Source organism: Sceloporus occidentalis, unplaced genomic scaffold (assembly GCF_023333645.1).
Source record: "Sceloporus occidentalis isolate IW3139 unplaced genomic scaffold, rSceOcc1.0.p SCAF_28, whole genome shotgun sequence".
Classification (NCBI taxonomy): domain Eukaryota; kingdom Metazoa; phylum Chordata; class Lepidosauria; order Squamata; family Phrynosomatidae; genus Sceloporus; species Sceloporus occidentalis.
The window spans coordinates 6,861,972-6,883,794 of NW_028317008.1; the positions used below are offsets into that span (position 1 = coordinate 6,861,972).

The 21,823-nt window shown below is 37.4% G+C and overlaps 1 protein-coding gene across 1 annotated transcript in view; it reads left to right on the plus strand.

Annotated features, from left to right (window-relative positions):
* The window catches only part of LOC149299757 (dynein axonemal heavy chain 3-like), a 498,381-nt gene that overhangs the window by 17,041 nt on the left and 459,517 nt on the right, over positions 1-21,823 (plus strand). Inside the window, exons 4-5 of the mRNA XM_089486039.1 lie at positions 1,339-1,430; positions 21,162-21,241. Of these exons, the coding sequence (XP_089342165.1) occupies positions 1,339-1,430; positions 21,162-21,241 (172 nt within the window). The remainder of the gene's footprint in view (positions 1-1,338; positions 1,431-21,161; positions 21,242-21,823) is intronic.

The window sequence follows — 21,823 nt, forward strand, 5'->3', positions numbered from 1 at the left end:
CCCTATACCTTTAGAGCTCACCACTCAAAAACATCATTGAGCCACCACCAATCTTCACAGTGGAGATGATATTCTTTATGCTATAGGCCTTGTTTACCCCCCTCCAAACATAGCCCTTATGGTTGTGACCATAAAGATATAGTTTGGTCTCGTCACTCCAAATTACAGTGTGCCAGAAGCTGTAAGGCATGTCAAGGTGTTGTCTGGCTTTTTTTGTCGCATTGGCGCAGTAAAGGCTTCTTTCTGGCAACTCATTTTTGTACAAGTACGGTTGTATTGTGCTCCTTAAAACAACCATGCCGTCTTTTTACAGATCAGCCTGTGGGTTTTCTTTGTATCCTGAGCAATTGTTCTGGAGGTTGTGGCTGAAATCTTTCTTGGTCAACCTGACCATGGCTTGGTATCAAGAGATCCCTGCATTTCCCATTTCTTAAGTGATTAAACAGCACTGACTGGCATTTTCAAGGCTTTGGATATCTTTTTATATCCTTTTCCATCTTTATAAAGTTCCATTACCTAGCTACCCAGGTCATTTGACAGTTGTTTTCTGCTCCCCACGGCTCACGGCCTGCTTAGAGCTAACAAACGTGAGAGCTAACAAACTCATTGACTATTTCTACACAGACACTAACTGCAAGTTAAAAAGCAACATGTGTGGGAAATTAACCTTTAATTGCAATTTTAACCTGTGTGTGTCACTTTGTGTGTCTGTAATAAGGCCAAACATTCAAGGGTATGTAAACTTTTGATCGGGGCCATTTGGGTGATACCTCTTATCATTACGAGTTAAAAAGGATCCAAGCAACTATGTGATAATAAATGGCTTTATATAATCACTAGCCTTAATGCTTCATGTATTACAGGATAACATTTACCAGGAAAGGATCTTAACATCCTATAGCCTGGAAAAAAAACATGACAGGAGGGATATAATAGAAACATTTAACATGATATAGGAAGAAAGTTTATTTAAAATGAGGTTTACTACCACAACAAGAGGCCATAGTCTTAAGCTAGAGGGGCAAAGGTTTAAAAGTAACATAGATATTAATACAGTGAAGGCGTTTAAACAAGTATGGGATAGACATAGCTAGATATAAGAAAAGGCCAATGACTAGGGAAAGTACTCAGAGGTTGGGCAGACTGGATGGGCCGAATGGTTCTTATCTGCCATCACTTTCTATGTTTCTATGTTCAAATTTTTTTTTTGCATGATCAGTCATATTTTTAAAATCAATTCCAACATTTCACAATTTCTCCCAGGGTATGCACTTTTGAGCATATCTTATGCCAGACTACCAGACTATTTAAACGTTTTTTTTTCATTTGTTTCCCTAGACTTTGGACAATGAAAAGCCAAAAATTTTACAACATGGTGCTTTCACAAAGGCTGCGCCATTTAAAGAAGAAAAATACTGTCGGCACGTGAGGTAGGAAGAAAAAAATTGCTTAATTTTACTTCTTTGTAATGAATTTTGGTTGCTTTTCGCCATTATATGATATTATTTTATTATATTTTATTATATTATAACATATTCTTCATTGCATTTACCTTCTCGTCGGAGTCTACACTGCCTAAAAAAGGGACGCTATTATGTCACAGCCTCCATATTGTAAATGGGCCAATTGGGTAGATAAGATATCTCCCACGTAACCGTCCCATTACACAGTGGGATACTGGGGTTCTGATCGCCCTAAAGGGTGGTCTTCCCCCAGTTTGGTAGCAGGGAGGTTTTTGCTCTTGGCATAGTCGGCCTAGGCCAGAATACGTCACTGATCATATTATAATTTTCTGTTTGATAATGATTTCTGAAGCCTTTCGACTAACTAATATTCCAACTGGCACAAAATGATTTGTTCACAAAAACGCTATGTTTAACAAATCCTCTAGTTGTGTAAAAATGGTTGGCATAAGAAATGAAATCTTGATGTGTTCCACTGATGTGCAAAAATCCTTTTTTGTGCTGTAATCTTTTTTGTGCTGTAATCACAATCTTCAGCAACATGCCTTTTTTGTTCCTCATGTCATCCCTGCCTACGACACAGCACGTAACTCCTTTAGTTTCCTTGGTGAAGTGCTTCAAAACAGCAGTGCACGTTTGCCAAGATTTCCTCTCTTCTAGTCAACATAAGCCCAGTAATTACATGTGCAGAGCTAGACAGAGAAGAGGAAAATATTTAAGTAAACATAAAACAACAGAAATGTATAGTGTTATAATACAAGACAAGCTTTATTGCAGCCATCAGATACAATCAGTCTGCAGTTAATGTGGAGTTTGAGTGTTGCCATATTATGTCCTTCAAGTACATGGTAGAGAAAAAAAGAGGACAACGTATAGGTTTTTAAAGCATTGGGTTATTGATACAAAGCAATTGTGGTGCAACCATTTTCAGGTGGTCTTATGACAATCCAGAGATTGGAACGTTTTTAAAACACCACAATTGATCTCTAGTGTTTTGTCTTACAATAAACACTAGCATTGCAGAGATGCGTATGATTCGAAAAGTGTTCTAAAAACTGCTTTTAGGGTAATAAGCAATGTTAATATGTAGCCCGGTGATTTTTTTTCAGAATAATGTATGTTACATTGTTGTGCTAAATTGTTCTAATGAATGTAACAGCGCTGCATTCTAAGTGCCAAAGTGCATGAGATTTCCGTTCATTCCTAATTTTTCTTCAGCACTAAAAGAAATAGAAACCTTCCTAAATCACCTATTATCAGCAATCCTTGCCAACTGTGTTTTTGTTCCTTCTTTTCTAAATTACATGTTTACGTTACAATCTAAAATCCCCTTACCATTCTGTTCAATTGGCATTGCCCCTTCATTATATTATTAACTACAAGTGACTGAGGAGTGAGTAATAGTTTTATGGAAAACGCACTGTTTGTTTAAGAATGTTTGTTTTCTGTCCCATAGAAACATCCTTGTGTGTAAGAGATAAAAACAAACATTCTGAGTTTTGATGCAATAAATTATTTAACTTCTAGCAAAAGAAACTGCCAGATCCTGTATGGTGGCTCCAATTTGCCTCTGCTGTCATGATTTCTCAATCCTTGTTCACCTTGTGACTTTTTCCCATCCTCAGTTTCTTGCCGAATGTCAGTTGTATGTTTTTATTGTTTCATTAAGGTTGAACTCGGATTAAACAGTTTGTTGGCTAATTAATGTAATACAGTGTTCAGTTGCATAAAGGAAAAAAATGTCAAACTTTTATTATTGAATACATTCTTATAAAAGCACGAACCTATAATGACATATGGTACATCTAGTTGATACATTACATAGTAAATTATACATAAAAAAACATATATATGAGAAGTGGCAACAAGTCCCTTAAATGTTACTCATCATCCTCATTTTCTTACAGGAACAGGGTGGCCTGGGGGCAGGGGGTCTGTCGAGGTCAGACTGGCCCTTTGTGATCAGTTTTTGGACAAGCATGGGAGGGCAGGAACACATGAGGGTCACCTAACTCAAGGTTATTTAAACTAGCGGAGAAAGTGAGGCTGCTTAAACAGGGTGCGAGCAGCCAGAGAGAGTTAATATTAGCCAGAGAAGTTAGGGTAGTGCAAAAAGAGAGTGAGTGAGAGAGGGTAAGAGAGGAAGTATGTATGTTAGAACAACAATGTTTCTATATATATATTAATATAAATGTGTAAATGTTTGTGTGTGTGAGCATGAACTTGTAAGTGTGTGTTTGCATTGATATGCATGTATAAGTCCTTGTGTGTTAGCATGGATGTGTATGTGTAAGTGTTTATGTGTTAGCATGGATGTGTATGCGTAAAGTTTTTTGTGTGTTAACATGGATGTGTATATATAAGTGAGAAGGTGTATTGTGTTAGCATGAGTATGTAAGTGTGTTAGAGAGTATGAGTAAGTGTATGTTAATGTAAGTATGTGTAAGCATATGCATGTGTGTTAGCGTGAACATTTATGAACATGTGTGTGCATACAGTATGTGTGCCAGTGCATATATTGGGGTGCAAGGGGGCGATGGGGACACTTCACTTTACTTGCCCCGCAGGCCAGAAGGTGCCAGCACATTCTTTGCTCTCTTACCCCACATTGTGTACAAAGGAAGACTGTAAGGAAGTATTCATAATATACTTATACAAACCAAAGAGATGAGTAATGACGAGTAATTTTCACCCGAGATATGTAAGCCCAGATTCACTCACATTCACTCATACACTCTCACACTCTTGTTCTCATTGTACTCTCTCATGCTCTCTAACGGTTTTCTTACCTTCTCTGCCGACCCCTTCTGCTTCTGAGGACCCCTTCTGCTCTTGACGACCACTTCCGCATCTTCTTCATCTTCTTTTTTTATCTTCTCTTCTCTCTTCAATCTGCTATTTGCAAACTTCTATCTTCATCCACATCTCTGCGTACATAACCCGGCCAGAAGTTCCTCCAAAATGGCGGTACTTCAAGGATCGGGGAGAGGTAATCAAGTGCTGGATGATGATAAAAGACTGAAGATAGCAGATTAAAAATAGAAAAGGAGAGAGAGAACAAAAGATAGAAGAAGAAGATGCAGAAGAGGAAGTGGTCTTCAGAGAAGGTAGGGAAACATTAAGAGAGTGTGAAATAAAGAATGAACAAGAATTAAAGTGTGAGGGGATGAGAATTAAAAATTTCCCCAAATTTTTGGCCAAAGGAATGGGCAGGGACCAAAATTTGTTGCCCGAAAAAGAAAGGGCCAAAAACGAACTTAAGACATTTGAATAGCTTTTAGCCAATCTCCACATGTCTAATGTCTAACTCTTAACATATTCTTCAGTTAAGTAATTACAAATTCATTTCTGAAATCGTGACACTCTGCAGGCTTGCAAGTCCCGCTAACCGATAAACACCACTTATTATAGGAAGGAGCAGTGCCTGATACTGTTTTATCTATAAAAAATTATTTTTTCTTTAACCTATGACATAACAAAAAAAAGTGTTTCTTTATTAGAATTATTAACTATAAAATGATGTATTATTATAGTAAAGTGATTTCTATCATTAGGCATTCATTCCCTCATAGTGTGGAATGTCATCTACAGACTCTTACAATAATTTAACTATGCAATTACATAGTAAGTAGAAATAAATTCAACCAGTCTAAGATATCTCTGTTAGCACTGATTTAGATGAGGGTTAAATACCTAGATTACATGTATCCCTGAATACACTTTCTTACCAACTTGACATATTCCAAGAATTCTGCAAACATGTCTGTTCCTAAAGCCCCCTATCCTGCATTTACTTGTTCTCGTACAATCAAAAGGACTGCCAGACACATAGGCCAGATTAGACCTAGATGATCTTGGAATGAAGAGGTAAATCCTGGGTTCTGGATCGGTGGATATGTAGTCTGTATTTTGAAGTGGAGGGAACTCAACAATGAGTAGGTTTACTTTTTTTTAAAGAAATAATGGATATACCTTTTACTTTAATTTTCACATGCAGCTGCTGGAGGTCCAAATGTCATCACTTTCAGATGATTAGAAAGTTTTCTTCTTTTGCTATTACCGTATTGGCTCGAATATAGGCCGCACTTTTTCTCCCACTTTAAAGTTTTTAAAGTGGGGGTGCGGCCTATATTCGGGGTCCAGCGCCCGACGCCCGGGACATGCAGTCCCGGGCGCCGGGCAGGCAGCGGGGTTTGGATACAGATCCCCCGCAGCGGTGCAGGGGACCTGCATCCTAATCCCCGAAACGCTCAGACAGCCTCCCCTGCCAGCACTTCCCACGGGGGGGGGGGTGCCGGCACGGGAGGTTGTTAAGGGCGTTTTACCTCTGCCCCCCCCCCCGAGCAGACTCCCGGGTGTCTTGCGGGGCCGGCACCGGAAGTTGTATACGCGTATTGCGTAGATGTCCCCCGCCGGCCCCGCAAGACACCCGGGAGTCTGCTCCGGTAAGTGAGGAGGACAGTGGTAGCATATTTCGGGCAGGGAGGAGGACAGAGGTAGCATATCTCGGGGAGGGAGGACAGTGGCAGCATATCTCGGGCAGGGAGGAGGACAGTGGTAGCATATCTCGGGCAGGGAGGAGGACAGTGGTAGCATATCTCGGGCAGGGAGGAGGACAGTGGTAGCATATCTCGGGGAGGGAGGACAGTGGCAGCGTATCTCGGGGGGGAGGACAGTGGTAGCATATCTCGGGCAGGGAGGAGGACCGTGGCAGCATATCTCGGGGAGGGAGGACAGTGGCAGCATATCTCGGGGGGGGGCAGAGTGGCAGCATGTTTTTTTGGTGCTTTTTTAAAGAAAAAAACTTTTTCTTTAAAAAAGCACCAAACTTTTAGGGTGCGGCCTATATACGGGGGCGGCCTATATCCAAGCCAATACGGTATCTCCTCTTGCCTTGTTTTCCTTCCTTTTATACAACAGTACTTTTAGGAGAGAAAAAAATGTACAGGGAAACTCATAGAAGTTATATCAGACAATTTTTTTCATGCTGGTTAGTCTTCAAAGGTCCACTCCAGCCCAAATTCATATTAGACTCCATTCTGCATGGACTCCATTGTATTTCACTGCCTGTAAATAGGTACAGGCATTTTTCAGTTATCAGAGTTAGAAAATTAAACTATTGTCTAAAACTCCTCCCCAACTGCATCTACCGCAAACATGAAGCATTTGTGTGTATATTTGCACATGCTCAGTAGAATCCCATTCTACTCGGTGCAAGCTGAACTCTCATTGAAAATAATGTGAGTAACACCATTCAATGGTATGTAGATTTTTTTTATATGTGATCGGTTCTGCTACTCAACTTGCTTTGAACATCAGTTTGGCTGTGGGAGTGCTACAAAGCATATGTAGACTTGGGCGCCGGTCTAGTCGTGTTCGTCTTCGTAAAAAAAAAACCACTTTCGTATTCCATGAATATTCACCCGTTTCCATGTTCTTTTCTGGCAAATATTCCTGTACATTCTTCGTGTTCGTATTTTTTTCTTTTTTTTTCTAGCATTGGTTAATACAGGGTTAATGCGGTAACAATACGCACCAGCTTTGGTGCCAAGATTTTAAAGGTCCGTAAGAGCGACTCTATTGGTCCCTGGCAGGGGGCTCCTCTGCCATCAACCAATGAAGGACAACTGCTTTGCCAGGAGTTAATGGTCTGTACAAGCGACTCTGTTGGTCACCAACAGGGCCCTCCTCTGACATCAATCATTGGTGCAATAGAATCACACATACAGACCTTCAACTCCTGAGGGCAAAACTTGCACTGGGGAGGCTTCAGGAGTTAAAGGCCCATACAAGTGACTTTATTGGTCACCGGTAGGGGCCTCCTTTGGAGTGCCTGCACCAAGTGCAGTAAAATACATTGTACTGCAAGCAAAATGGACACTATTATGCATTGAATTTTTTTTTAAAACTACATAGTTGCTCACCATAGTTGCAATATTTAAATAGGATACACACAATATTATAGACCCGTTGTTCTGTTCTAAATTTCTAAATATTTAAATGTAATTATATTAATACTTTTTTCGTTTGTCGAATATGGTTTGTTTTTTTACAGAGATCCTCATGCTAAATAAAAAATGCTTCTTTTGTCTTGCTTATTCATTTAAAGAGAAAAGTCAACTCAGGTTGCCGCTTGACAGATTTTCTACTTCCCAGAGGAACAAGTATGCAGTTCAGCACTTTTAAAATAATTCTCTAAATTCTAGCACTAATCGAGTTATTAGTATTGAAGGACAAAAGGTGTTTTTGCTGTTGAGAACAACTTGAAGCAATAAAAGATTGTGGTGTAATTCTTTTTTGTTGACATTTTTAATAAATTACCTATGAAAAATACATACATGGATGTGCTTTTTAATGAATATCATAAGTGACTTAAAGCACAATTTGCAGCTCTAGGTAGCTATTATGTGTGTGTCTCCAGAAACTAACTTTAAATGTGTGTTGGGTACGTTTACATATATTTATAGAGCTTAGGCTAAGCACACACATACATACACACATAATAAATGCACTCCTTCTGCATGTTACAATAGCTACAGTGCTCATGGGCTCTTAGTTTAATGTCTAGTTTGCCCGGATTACCCAGAACCGAACAGAATTGAAAGTTAATAGTACAATATTTAGTTTTTGAAATAGTATTTTCTTTTTTCTGTTTCTGTTTTAAAGGGAAGGTAGACAGTAGACAATAATTTCTCAAATAATACATCATGTGATCTTCAGATCATTAATAAAATGTGTATGTGTGTGAAGAATCAATTAACCATAATTAAGACTAGTGCCTTGTCAAAGTATGGCAATAATTGTTCCTTCCAATTAAAATTGTTCATAACAATGGGGCAGTTAAGAGCAAGGTATTTGCCTTCTTCCAAAGTTCTCTTTCATATTGTTTTAGTGCAGTCAGCTGAAAAACCTTTTCCTTCATAATCGTCCCAGGTACATTGTACAACTTTTCTGGTCATAGCTCTAATTTAGGTTCTGGGAACTAACCTTGTTATTCCATTATTGTGAAAATTGGATTACCAAAATGGGAGGGACATAGCACATAACCTTCTAGCCTTAATGTCTCCAAAGGATCTGTGATGCATTATATAACATTTAGAAAGATTTTGCCCTGCTTACTTGTCTGCCAATTAAGTTTTTCCCTATTTCTTTTACAAAAAGAGATCAATTAAAGTTATCATATCGGGACGCAACTCAGAACAGAAGTATAAGAATAGATGGCTTCATGTGTTTATAATAAAGGCTTCATGTTGCCGATCTATTGCACTTTATCTCTTTATTGTCTTTTCTGCGGTAGAGATGACTGGTACACACTTAAATTATTTAGAAGCAACGTAACAATCAATTAAATGTTCTTGCTGACAGGCACATTTATATAAACATAATATAAATGAGAGGTTTTTGCAGCATGCTCACTGTTTGGTAGGCCTCATATTATACATTTGTATTATTTTGAGCCTGAGACTAGCTTAGCGCACCAACATTTTTTATTTTCCCTGTTTGCACATATTTGAGGTTGTTGGCGCCTCATCAGTCTGGTTGCAGCTTGCTGTCCAGGGGTTAAATGGGAGGATGTTTAATTGCACCTCCCCCAACACATTAATCTGGTTTTGGTAGCAGTATAAACTGCTTTGTGTGCCCACTATGTAGGAGGTGAGAGTAGGTTCTCACCCTATTGAGCGTGTGCCTTGACGTGGCAGGGTGAGCTTAATTATGCTTTGGCCAATTCAAATAACCAAAACCTCTCATTTATATTATGTTTATATATTTGTTGCCAACTTTATTAGGGTGAGAAGCGCAGACAGTATTTTGTTTTTTGTATACGTTGTACAGCCAACACACTGTATTTGCAGCATTCTCACACTGTTTGGTAGGCCTCATATTATACATTTGTATTATTTTGAGCCTGAGACTAGCTTAGCGCACCGACATATTTTCTTTTCCCTGACAGGCACATTTAAATGGTTTCTATGGTGATAAGACTACGTTTTAAAATAAAAGTTACAGAGCTGCATTTTGTACACAAAAACATATGGGATTATGAATAAAAAATGTTCTAGTACAATATTTGAAAACTGCCTATACCAACATACAACTGTTCAATCAGGAATATCATTCTATTTGTTGCAATGTTGAGACCACTTTTCAAAAATGTTAACAGCTTTTCACTTTTTGTTTCTTTCCGTCCAAATTGTTATGTTATGCACTATTTGTGCATATGTCCTGTTTAGCCATTGTACAGCTCTATATAAAACAATAAACAATAATTATATTAATCAATAAATAATAATTATTTAAATCAGATTGCATAAAAAGCCATTTGATTCCATCTAGTCGATATTGTTTGTTTCTATTTATTGTAAGACATCAATCCTCACCTGGTCCTCGTCTTTATGAATAGGATAGCTGCATCCCAGTCCCATATATACTTAAATTCCTTTACTGTGTTACCCTATACTACTTTTGCTAGAAGACTACACAACTCATCCACCACCCTCTCAGTGAAGATATACCTTTCTTACATCACCTCTAGGCCTCTGACCTTCTACTTTTAGACAAAAAATAGATTTAAACAATTGCATGAAAAAAAAACCTGAAATGTGTTTTAACAGCTTTCTGTATTTCATTTTAGGCTCAGTTTTATTCTATTAGTCTGCTCACAATCTATTCTGTTGAGTGTCTAGTGTACCATGAACTGAAAGCTGCTGGGTGAAAGTTTCTTTCAGCATCGACTGCAGTAACTGTTTGGCTCTTCTCCAAGCTCATAAACTTGGTATGCGATGAAAAGGTTGTGACATAGCTCCAGAAGATTAATAATTCTAGCTTTAGAAAAAACAAACAAAGCCACAAGACAAATGAATATGCTACTAGTTTGTAGCATGCCAGCTCTGGTGGCATAAACTTTTTTTTTTATATGAAATAATAACTTCTTCTCTAATTTGGCATAAGCATGAATTTGCATGAGATTTCGTCATTTCTTTATGCCTTGGTTATTAACCCTTCAAATGCAATCTATTGATTACCAACCTGGGGCTCAAAAGGTCAGTAGTCTTCCACAAGTAAGATGGGCTTTTGTTCATATAGCCTAAAATATTTCGAGATACCTTGAATGATTGATTCACAGGAAGAAAAAAAAAGATACGTACCTAATGATACAATTCTTCTGCTGCAGGAACAGTTGCCATAGAGATTATTTATGCAGACTGGACAAAAGAGCTTTTTTTCAGCTAGAATGCTAAATGAAGTATTAATTTACCCAAATTAATTCTCTGTCAACGTCGTTTTTTTTTCCCTTGCAGCAGTTTTGAAGTTGATAAAGCTAAAAATAGTAATTCTGTCATTATGTGAATTTCTGATATCAAATAGGGTCAGTCCTCTGCTGGAAAATGAATTACCACCTAGTTATGAATGTTTTGAAGTTATCCACTGAGAACTAGGTATACGCAATATAAATTGGTATTCCTCCTGATAAGCCAATCTTATCTACTTTTAATATATGGCATACTTTGTGATTATATATTTTCCTAATTTTAATTTGTTTCCACTGTGATATATTTGTTGATTATTAGTTTTTGCACACACACCAAGTTGGCATAACTCATAATAAGAATTTCAAATCTTATGTGTTCTCATCCTATAAGTGCCACAATGGCATGCAACATATTGCTTTTTCCCTGCCATGGTTTAATGGTATCACAAGCAATTTAATCGCATACATTGCAATCGAAAAGGTGAGATAAAAACAGAGATATGTAAGCCATGGTTCAAAAATTGAGATTAAATGTATTACATTGCAGTCTTTGGTGGGATTGGGTTTCATTATCAATTACTCAACATAACTTTATCTCCCTCGTTGAATTGACGAACTTGACTGTCTAGTTAATTAAAAAATATATATATATTTCTTTTAGGGCTAAACATTTATCTTAAAACTAAAGGACAAACATTTGCTTATTTTCCTACAAGTCGTTATTGTCTGTCATTTTAGAATTTAAAATCACTTAATCATTTTTTCGGGCGACCATTCAACGATCTGTTCTGTACATTGGCTTGCTTGCTAGATGTATTGCAGCTCATTCAGAATCAAGTCAAAATGTTCAGGCAAAAGACAAAAGAGAATTTCTCACCTCCAAAAAGGATTAGATCAGCTGTTTCAATTATTCCAGATAGAGAGAGAAAGACAGTGACCGAACTGACTTGCAGACTGAAGAGAAAAAAAATGATATCTAGTCCTGTGAGGATGCCATATGGTCTGCGTTTAGAAGCAAGCTGCCTACAGTACAGTGCAATTACATACACACTGGAGGCTACACTGAAATCTGATGAAAAAATGCCAGCAGAGTACAACGTTTCAGGGTTTTCTTAATTACTAATGGAGACAAACCGCTAAATTTTAGTTATTTATCATAACGTAAGTTGGTTAAAATGCAAATTCCTGCATCTTTTCTTCTGCAAAGGGACATATGCGTAGTTACAAAACAATTACGTTTTGTTATGACTGGAATTATTCCCGCTGGCCCTTCAGTCGTTAAAGATTTTAGGATTACTTGCCTTTGTTTTAAACAGTATATCTATTAGTACAGAAGCCTAATATCCTGCTGGTTGAAACGTATCAGCTAAATGTTGCTTTTGAGTTGGTCTCATTTTTTTCCAGTACAAATTTTGTTGGAGAATTTAATTTAAGCATTAACCTCAAGGAAGATATGGTATAAGGCAGCAGGTGGTGCAGTCGGCATTATTTAATTTCCTGTCCCAAAGTTATTTCCCTTCTTCTTATCCACACTTGCAAAGGCTTCCAGGATCAACTACAACCAGTAACTAAACCACACTAGAGTGATAAGGATAAGAGAAGGAACACGGAGAAAAGGTAACTTTTCCCATGGCATACACAAAAAATAAACTTTTAATACATATATATCACTTATTTCAAAATGCAAACACCATTAGAGCTAAAGACTATGGGACAAAATGACAAATGTTTAAGACATTGCTTTTATTCATGATTGATACTTTTAATGCTAAGAGTTCCCTTTAGACCAAGTGTCTTGACTGTACATCACCGCTCTTTATATTCTGTATGGGGTTTGGTTGGCATGGTACATTGACATTCTTTCTTTGTAGACCACTTTTACAGTATGGGCATGTTGGTATTTTTATTATTTTGTATCGTCGCTACTTGTGTCCCAGAATGATTATATGAAGACACTGCCCCTGGCTGCAGAACAAATATGGATTAAGTGAGTCAATTTTGTGGCAGCTAATCTTGTGACAGGTCCCTGAACTGCAAGGACAATTTCTAGAACATTTTGAACTACAAAGATATATAATAAATTTATAACTAAGGTTGCCTAGTGAGTGTCAATACTGGGATGATTTTGACAGTAGTGTCTTTGCTGCAACTATTTACCACTATTTCACATTTGTTAATACCATAATCCAGTACTCAACTAGTAACCTGTTGCAGATATAAAAGTGTGGTTTCCCCTCAAATATATCTCTGCCGGTGCTCCATTAACATATCATTCCCTTAGCATTACAGATGAACCTCAATAATTTCTCTTGGTGTGGAGGTTTTCAGTTTTGTTGTGTCTGTCTATGTTGCTCTCTGTCCACCCTGTCCTCCTACTTTTTGTCCCTATTTATCAAAATACAAGTAAATATCTAATTTACAAATGTTTCCTAACATGAAAAACACATTCGTGTTTGGTCTTCTTTAACGCACTTAAGCCAATTAATCATACACTTTCACATCTCCTTTGAATTACTGCACAGGTGGCATCTCAGAGGTGTCCTCTATATGCTGATGGAACGGGTATTTAAATAAGTGTAGCATTCAGAAAAGTTTCTTTGCCCTAAGTATATAAAACATGGAAAGTCAATCTGATGAAGCCCTCTTCAGTTTTGTCCCGTCAAATTGGTGTAGTAATCTTAGCCTTGAGGCTGAAATGTAGGTTTACCATAAAAAGGATATGCTAAACTTTAAAGGATAGGTATACCAGCTACTACACCTTAATTTAAAAAAAAAGACAGACTGAATGTCTGTACAGCTGATATTCTCCCATTTTTGCAACAGTCCTTCTTATTTCGTTAACTAAACTGTCTTTTATACAGTTATTATAAGCTTGCATCCCGTGGTGGTAGCTGCTGTGTGGAATTATGTATCCATGTTTAGCATCTACAGCCAAATGTCTTAAGAATAGACATAAAGATCACATGAATAGTTTTTCTGTGGTTAATGCAGCGGCCTGTGTCTGACCTAACCGAAGGCTGTTTCAACCCTGTATAACCTTTGTGTCAGTTATGAACATGTAAGGTTTTCCATTTACTTTTTACTTACTAAATATTGTGCCAAGTAAAGAGAGATAAGAACAAAAAGGTTGTCTTTTATGAAATAAAATAATCCCTTGCATTTTGTTTCTCAATTTTGCCATATCTATATATATTTTACCCCTCATACATCTGCCTGACAAAATGGTAGTTCATTATTTCAATATGTTTCAATCACTCTATCTGTCTGTGTTTCCCATGCTTATGTGCTGGTGTATATTGAGAACCATATCTACAGTAAATAAAAATAGTCTGCTCATTGGGAAAAATTATATTCCAGGTTTCCAAGACTAGAGGATCTATTTAATGAGTGCATTATTATTACTACTAGCCACAGGACCCTGTATAGATTTACAGTAGTCGACCATATTATAGGTAAGATTGGGGCCTACATTGGCTGTTTGCTGCTAGACTCCCATAATCTTAAAATAGTCTTTTCATTGGGACACAGCTGGAAACCAGAAATTAATAAACTCTGGTCACTACCTAAATGAAATCACAGTGTTCATTGAATATTGTATTCAAAGGACAAGTTCTCAGGCAGGGTTGCATTTATACCTCAGGTTCCTTCTAGACACAATGCCCACTGTCATCCCTAAAGGTTAAGGTCATACAGTCATTTGGGATGTAAGACCTGGTTGCATTGCAGCCCCGGTTGATTGTTCAAAGGTCCACTTCAAACAACTCTGCTGTAGTGCTTATTTTATTTTACAACCCTGTGTATAGCTTGGTGACTGTGCATGGCCTTTTTCCCATTTGATGGCTCATCAACAGTGCTATGCCACTGGGCAGATCTCTCACATCAAGCCCTCTGCAGTAAGGCATAGCGAGTAACCTGGTCAGTTTTGGAACCAAGAATCTAGCAGTGATACTGTCCTTATTTTTAACACAAAAAAAATCTGCAAAAAAGGCTTAGATCGGTGATACGAATGTTAAGAAAGTTACATCAAAGGTGTTTTAATTGTCTTTGTAAGAAATGCTTTCTTTATAGTATCGAATGCAGCACTTGACAAAGGGATTAGGCTTGTGAAGATCACATTCTGTACTGTGGTTCAAACGAATTTTGCACATAATTTTCTTTAATGTATAATGAGGGGCACAATGCGACTGAGCCTTCATGCTTTTTCATGGCTCTGTTATTCAATATGTTAAAGTATTATCTTTGAAGCACTTCCAGTGTTGAAACTCCATCTTTTCCTGTGTATTGTCAGTATTTTATTATAAAAAAAGAAGCATTTATTCCTCTTTTTCTTATACTCTTGGTATAGGTGTACCCATTTCTTTAATGTTAAAATGTTTATTACTTGAATTAATTAAGCTTCTTGAAGGGCTAACAATTAAAAACTGTCCGTAAACCTTCGAAGCATTAAAGAAGCTCATAAGAATATAAATGTACATAAAACTGTGACAAAAGTTCCCTTACTTTATTTAAGTCTTTATTGCTGTCGTGCGACTTGCCTTGTTTTAATGTTGTGGTAAGACCAAAACAGAAAAGATCTATTTTGTATACATAGAGTGATATGGGTAATTTGCGCCTAAAAATGCAGAGCAAGGTGTACTGTACAAGTTCCTTAACCACCTTCTGCCTATATAACTGCTTAACGTACCATTAACTATGCAGCCGGTGATGCCGTATTGCAATTTTGCACCATCTATTTAGAGCTTAAAAGGGTCATTTCCTACCAAAAACATTGGCAGCAGATGGATGACACTACCATGGATTTACCGAAAGCACTGAAGACAAATATATCTGCACACTCTAGATAATGTATAAAAAGAAGTTGAATAGAGCTGGCTTTCTTGTTGTACAATGCATTGCAATTTCACTGTTGGCTTGTGGTCTAAATGTATGGCTCAAAGGTTAAGGTTGTGGCCGTTCTGTAAATGCTATTGTAAGAAATGGAAGCACAAAAATCCTTCTGCAAAGTCAAACACCATTCTAAAATTGTCTCAGATAGAAATAACTTAAGAAGTGGTGTTCAAAAGTGTATGATCACTGATAAACACGAGGAGAACATCCTTTTGTTATAATTACTTGGTTATATCTAGAGAATTGGCTCTTAAGGCTAGCCTGTGGGGAAATTGCATTCTGGGTTGGTCGTAATTCTCCACACAGGACCAGTTCAGGCAGAGGCAGGGCTTAGTGGGTCATTGGGGGAGGGGTTGTGGCCAGGAGGCCATTTGGCTTTACCCTTGGGTACTAGAGCTCTGACAGATCTTACAACATTTAGTTTTTGTCTCTGATGAAATGACTAAGTTTAACATGTTCTACAAGGCTCCCCTTGAAGTTCATCTTAAAAATACCGTATTGGCTCGAATATAGGCCGCACTTTTTCCCCCCACTTTAAGTCTTTAAAGTGGGGGTGCGGCCTATATTTGAGGTCTAGCGCCCGACGCCCGGGACATGCAGATGTCCCGGGCGCCGGGCAGGCAGCAGGGTTAGGATACAGATCCCCCGCAGCGGTGCAGGGGACCTGCATCCTACTCTCCGATACACTGAGACAGCCTCCCCTGCCAGCACTTTCAATGGGGGGAGTGCCTTTAACGATCTACGTTGCCGGGAATTCCCACAGGGGGAGTCCCGGCAAGGGAGATTGTTAAAGCACATCGTGCAGACGTGCCAGCAGTGAGAGGTTGTTAACGGTTGCATCGCCACAGCCGGTGAACGTCTGCGGGATGTACGCTAACAATCTTCCTTGCCGGCACTTCCCACGGCGGAAGTGCCAGCACCGGAAGTTGAATACACGTACTGCGTAGCTGTCCCCCGCCGGCCCTGCAAGACCCCGGGAAGTCTGGACCGGTAAGTCTAGGGGGGGGACCTCTTGGGGGCCGAGTGGCAGCATATCTCAGGGGGGGATAGAGTGGCACCATATCTCGGGGGCAGAGTGCATATCTGAGGGGGGGGCATGGTGGCAGCATATCTGGGGAGGGCAGAGTGGCAGCATATCTCGCGGGGGCAGAGCGGCAGCATATCTTTTCCACTAAGTGTTTTTTTTTTACTAAGAAATTTTTTTCTTTAAAAAAGCACCTAACTTTTAGGGTGCGGCCTATATTCGGGTGGGGCCTATATCCGAGCCAATACAGTACTTTATGTAAACCTTAGCCACCTAGTAGCTAAGACTAAGCCCTGTACAAAAGACCGTGCCCATATTTTAAACCACATACAATGAAAACATTGTAAATTAACCTAGTTGTGCTTTAACACCGAATTATAAAGCACTACGATTTATTGTAAAAATACATTTATCTATTTTCTATTTAGTATGACAGACATTTAAAAGCAAAAAAACAGTGTTTGCTTTTCACTACACATCCCTTTTAAATACAAGCAGTATGTATCCAAGGTGATAAAAATTAAGTCTGATGTCTACAGCAATCTTCTAGAAATACCAATTAGTATTGTATGATTTCATGATGTCTATTAAATATGGAGGCACCAAAGGATTTACAACACTGAATCACGTAGCTTTCAGACTCGGAATAAACAAAACAGCTCCACTTTAATGAGGCACACCAATGGGGTAATTGTGTTGGTAAAATAACAATTTTAATGAAATTTCAATCCTTTTGATCAAGACCGCTATAATCTTGTTGTTCTCCACAGCTGACATGTTTTTAATAAGAATTTAAAGCATTATGCATAACATATGGAAAACATAAAAGTTAAAAAATATGACAAGCAAATCATCCCTTTAAGGGTCAGGTAAGCTAATTCCTACTTTTCTGGCAAGTATAATTGTTTTCTTTATGTAATTCATTCTTTTTGATCCATTACGATGCAAATCTTCACATCTGCTTTCTTTGCTAATAAATGGACAAGCCAAGTGTATTAATTTTGCTTTCAAAAAGATGTTTTTACATGTATTCAGGGGATAGGCTAATTTAGTGAGCCTCCACTATGTGTAACACAGATTGCTGCCACCCAACATTTTGTGGCAAACCATGTTGATTCCTAACTTGGTGTGTGTTAATTTGCCACCTTTGAGAAAGGTTTGCATTTGGCACTTGTATCTCTACCAAGTGCACACACCTTCTTGGTGTTGGACCTAAATGTATAGGTACAAATTTTCAAATACACCATTAAAATGGCACCACAAGTAAGGGTTTTTGTACATGAGGTATAATTGTTAATGACAGCTTAAGTGAATAACTGCTATGAGTTGCCTGACATAGATTCAGAAATGTTTTGCCTTGTTTTGTTCTGCAGCTGTCATAAAATAGTTCTAAAGTTCCATGCGCACCAGTGCCATTCAACCTTCAGGAATGTCAGAGTTTTTGTAAACTTTTACATGCTGCTCTGTAATGACTTGTCTTTCAAATGTTATTGCTTTTTACAACACAAAGTGTGTGTGTGCGTGGCAAGGTAACCTCTGATAGCTTGAGTTAATAAAAAAGAATGGTCTATCAAAGAAGCAGATGTTCGAGTGACATATATGTCAATTATAAGGCTGTCTCGCTCTCACTTACTACTGCTTCAGAAAATTAATTTTCAATTTCTTCCTGTCTGCTGATGAAAGTCTGGAAATCAGCATTTTGTCTGAAGAAGTACCAGGCCAAGTCATAAGTCGTTGCGGAAGAACTTTTTTTTTATATAAAAGAACTGATTTCTTTAGGCATTGCATATCATGAGTCCTATTTTTACTACATAGATACCTCTTAATGCTGGCCAGTAAAAACAGGCTTACAGTTGCCCGTAGAATTGCCTATAAATTGACAAGGTTATAATTTTGGTCTAATATTTGGGGTAAAGCTTGCTGGCAATGCTTGCGGATGATTGTATTTGAGTTCACTAAATACCAAATATACAGTATATACGGTATATACACTAACAATAAAAACTTGCATCAGTTGTCTATTGAGATGACTGTGGAACTAAATCAGATGCAGATTAGCTACGAAAAAAGTCTGTCTGATCTTTTTTGCCAAGTAATAATTGGATTACAATTTATCTTTTAGGAAATTTCAACATGTTCCCAATAAACTGTCAAATTTAGAAGGTCCACAAATAACCAAACTGATCATTGGACAAAATAGTTAGAGAATTCAGAATACATAAACAAATTGGTTAGGTTAAACTGGCTGCTGAATTCAGCTTGCTAAATCTGACTTCGATGTATTCAGTGTGGAAAATAAAAGTCAGTTATGAGTTTTGGTGAGATTAAACTTTTTCTGTAATTTGTTAAATGTTCATTAACTAATCACTATGAAGGCCAAACCTCTGAAAGTTTCTGCTGTATGAAGGGACAAGTTGGCATGGTTAAATTGATGAAATTTCTTCAACTCTTTAACTATTTATTATGTAGAGCCAACTGGATTTTTCTTGCTATGGTAATTCCATTATCGATTTACAGCTCATCTACAGCTCATGGTTTAGTTTATAAACCACAGTATATGTAAGAAGTAGATTATATATTTACAAACCAATTTAAGCATGAGTTTTAAATATGACTTTTTATGCCAATATGTTATAATGATAAGGGTTTTGATGGCCACTTAGTGGGTACCATGATGCCATGTAACCAGTTAGAATATGCTGTTGGCTAGCATTAATATATCAAAGTTGATAACATTTCATAATAAATAGCCTTTTATATAAAGTAATCATAAATAATTTCAGTAGAACTTACCAAAGGATGGTAAACGTTGAGTGGATTTGTTTTTATCACTGACTTTTTCCTTTAGAAATAGAAAAGGAAAAAGTGCCAGAAGATCATGCACTTTCAATTTTATTTTGAAACCGAAGAGGACAATGTGGTTCAATTGTGAGAAATCCCATATTTCATTCAGCGTTTAAAGTTTCAATTACGTTTATTAATGTTTCATATTAGCATGAATGTTTCTTTTTGATTAAATGGGAACAATTGCTTCTTTAAGGTAAAGGTCTGTGAATGTGTGATTAATCAGATTGAAATGACAGTGCAGACGGCTCATGCCATGCTTCGTTATCAGAATGATTGATTTTGGTCTCTGCTGCTGGGTGAAAAAAATATCTGCTAATAATGGCAGAACCAAAGCACCAGATGACATCGATAGCACAAATCTTTTTTTTACATTCCACATTATTTGCCTCATTTGCAAAAAGGAAGACTCACAAAAGGATCTGTAAAATAGTTGGAATAGAGAATGAATATATAACACTCGTATGAGTTAAAAGGAATCTTCACCACCTCAACGTGAGACAAATATGATATATATATATATATATATATATATATATATATATATATATATATATATATACTATGTATTGTGTAAAATGTCCCCCCAATTTATTAATCTATTGGTTTAAAGAAAGAAAAAAAACATTAATCTCCTTTCAAATGTATTCATCTGAGAGGGTTTTTTTTAAACACATTTGCCATAAGAAGAGCCTTCTATCACATTTTTGTGTTTAGCTTCATGGGGTCAGATGAAGTTATCTCTTGAAACTGAATACCACCTTCCTATATACTGTGACATAAAAATATAGAAACAGAACTTTACAGAACCATTTGGCACATCTTATCTGTCCATTTTATACTACTATAGAAATGGACCAAAAACTGGATTTAAAAACATTAGTCCAGTGAAAAAGTATGGCCTATGGTTTTATGTAGTTATATGCATTTTATAGGAAAAACAAATGCAATGGGACCAGGAATCCCAAACCATTAGGACACAGTTAACATAGGTGAGTAAAACGGACTCAATGTATTATATGATCCATCAGGGCTCTCACAGAGATATTTCTAAACAGATTGGCTTTAATAGTTCATTTTTTAACCTTCATCCAGAAATAAATATTAGGGAGTCTTGTGAGACCTTGATTCAAACTAATTTCCTTATCTTTGTAATTGTATCACAGAAGCCTCCACTTGCACAGCCTTGTAGACACACTTTGTAATGTTGAATGTTTGTTTTAATGTTTTTTTAATTATATGTAATTGTATATACATATTGTATATCTATCCCTATATATCTATGTATTTTAGGTATCTTTCAAAAGATAAAGTATTTAAGCTGCTCTTCCACATACTCTGTTGATGTTAGCAAAGCAATACCCAAAATGCTACCAGAAATAATCATTTAATTTAGTAAAATACAACATATAAGCTTGCAATCAAACTCTTAATTAGCCAGTAAATGGTATAATTTGAACTCTACTTTTTCATGTTTTTCCACGGCTAACACGGTACCACCCTTACTCATACTAGAGACTGCCATTAGACGAATAGCCTCTTTAAATTAAAATTTACAAAAATGTGTTACCTGTCATATTTTAGGCAGCTGCCTAGATCAAGAAATCACGTTTTTTGTTGTCCTTCATAGTGGTTTTGTCAAATTTTCTTGAATAAAGTATAACTTGCAAATGCTTTTGTATCTCCTGTGTAGTGATGCCATTGCTAACAACTACAGTCCAGCTGCAAGAGACTTTTCAACACACTCAGTCTACAAACTTAACAGAATTACTGGTAAGGATTGTCAATATACTGTTATACTATCTGCCTGGCTAGCCATAATCCTACTGCTTTGAAACCCTGAAAAGGGAAATAACACTTGCCTTACATATTTTTCTTTTTGCTTTTAAGGAACAACTTTAGTCAAATGAAAGTATCATTTATGACAGAATTTAGCACTTGAATAAGTATCCCTTACCCCAAACATTTCAGATGTCACACCACCGTAGCAATATGGCCTCATCAGTGTTGCAATGAAGATCTGTGTTCAGCATTAATTCTGGCATTATTCTGGGAGAGACCTTGATGCTTTCCATGTCATTTACAAGAGAGCCACCAAAAGTATGAAGGTTTGCCTCTGTGTGCGCATCTGTATGTGTGCATAAGAATAAATAGGAATACATGAGAACTCTCCCGGTTACACCTGGAGACTCCAGTGAAACCCCGCTTCTGTGACCCAGAGATTTACTCCGGACCACCAGAGAAACGACGTTTCACCTGGAGTCTCCACGTGTAACCTGGGGAGTTTCCATGTATTCATTTATATTTTATGTACATATACTTCTAGGCATGCCTACTCCCCCCCCCCCATGGATG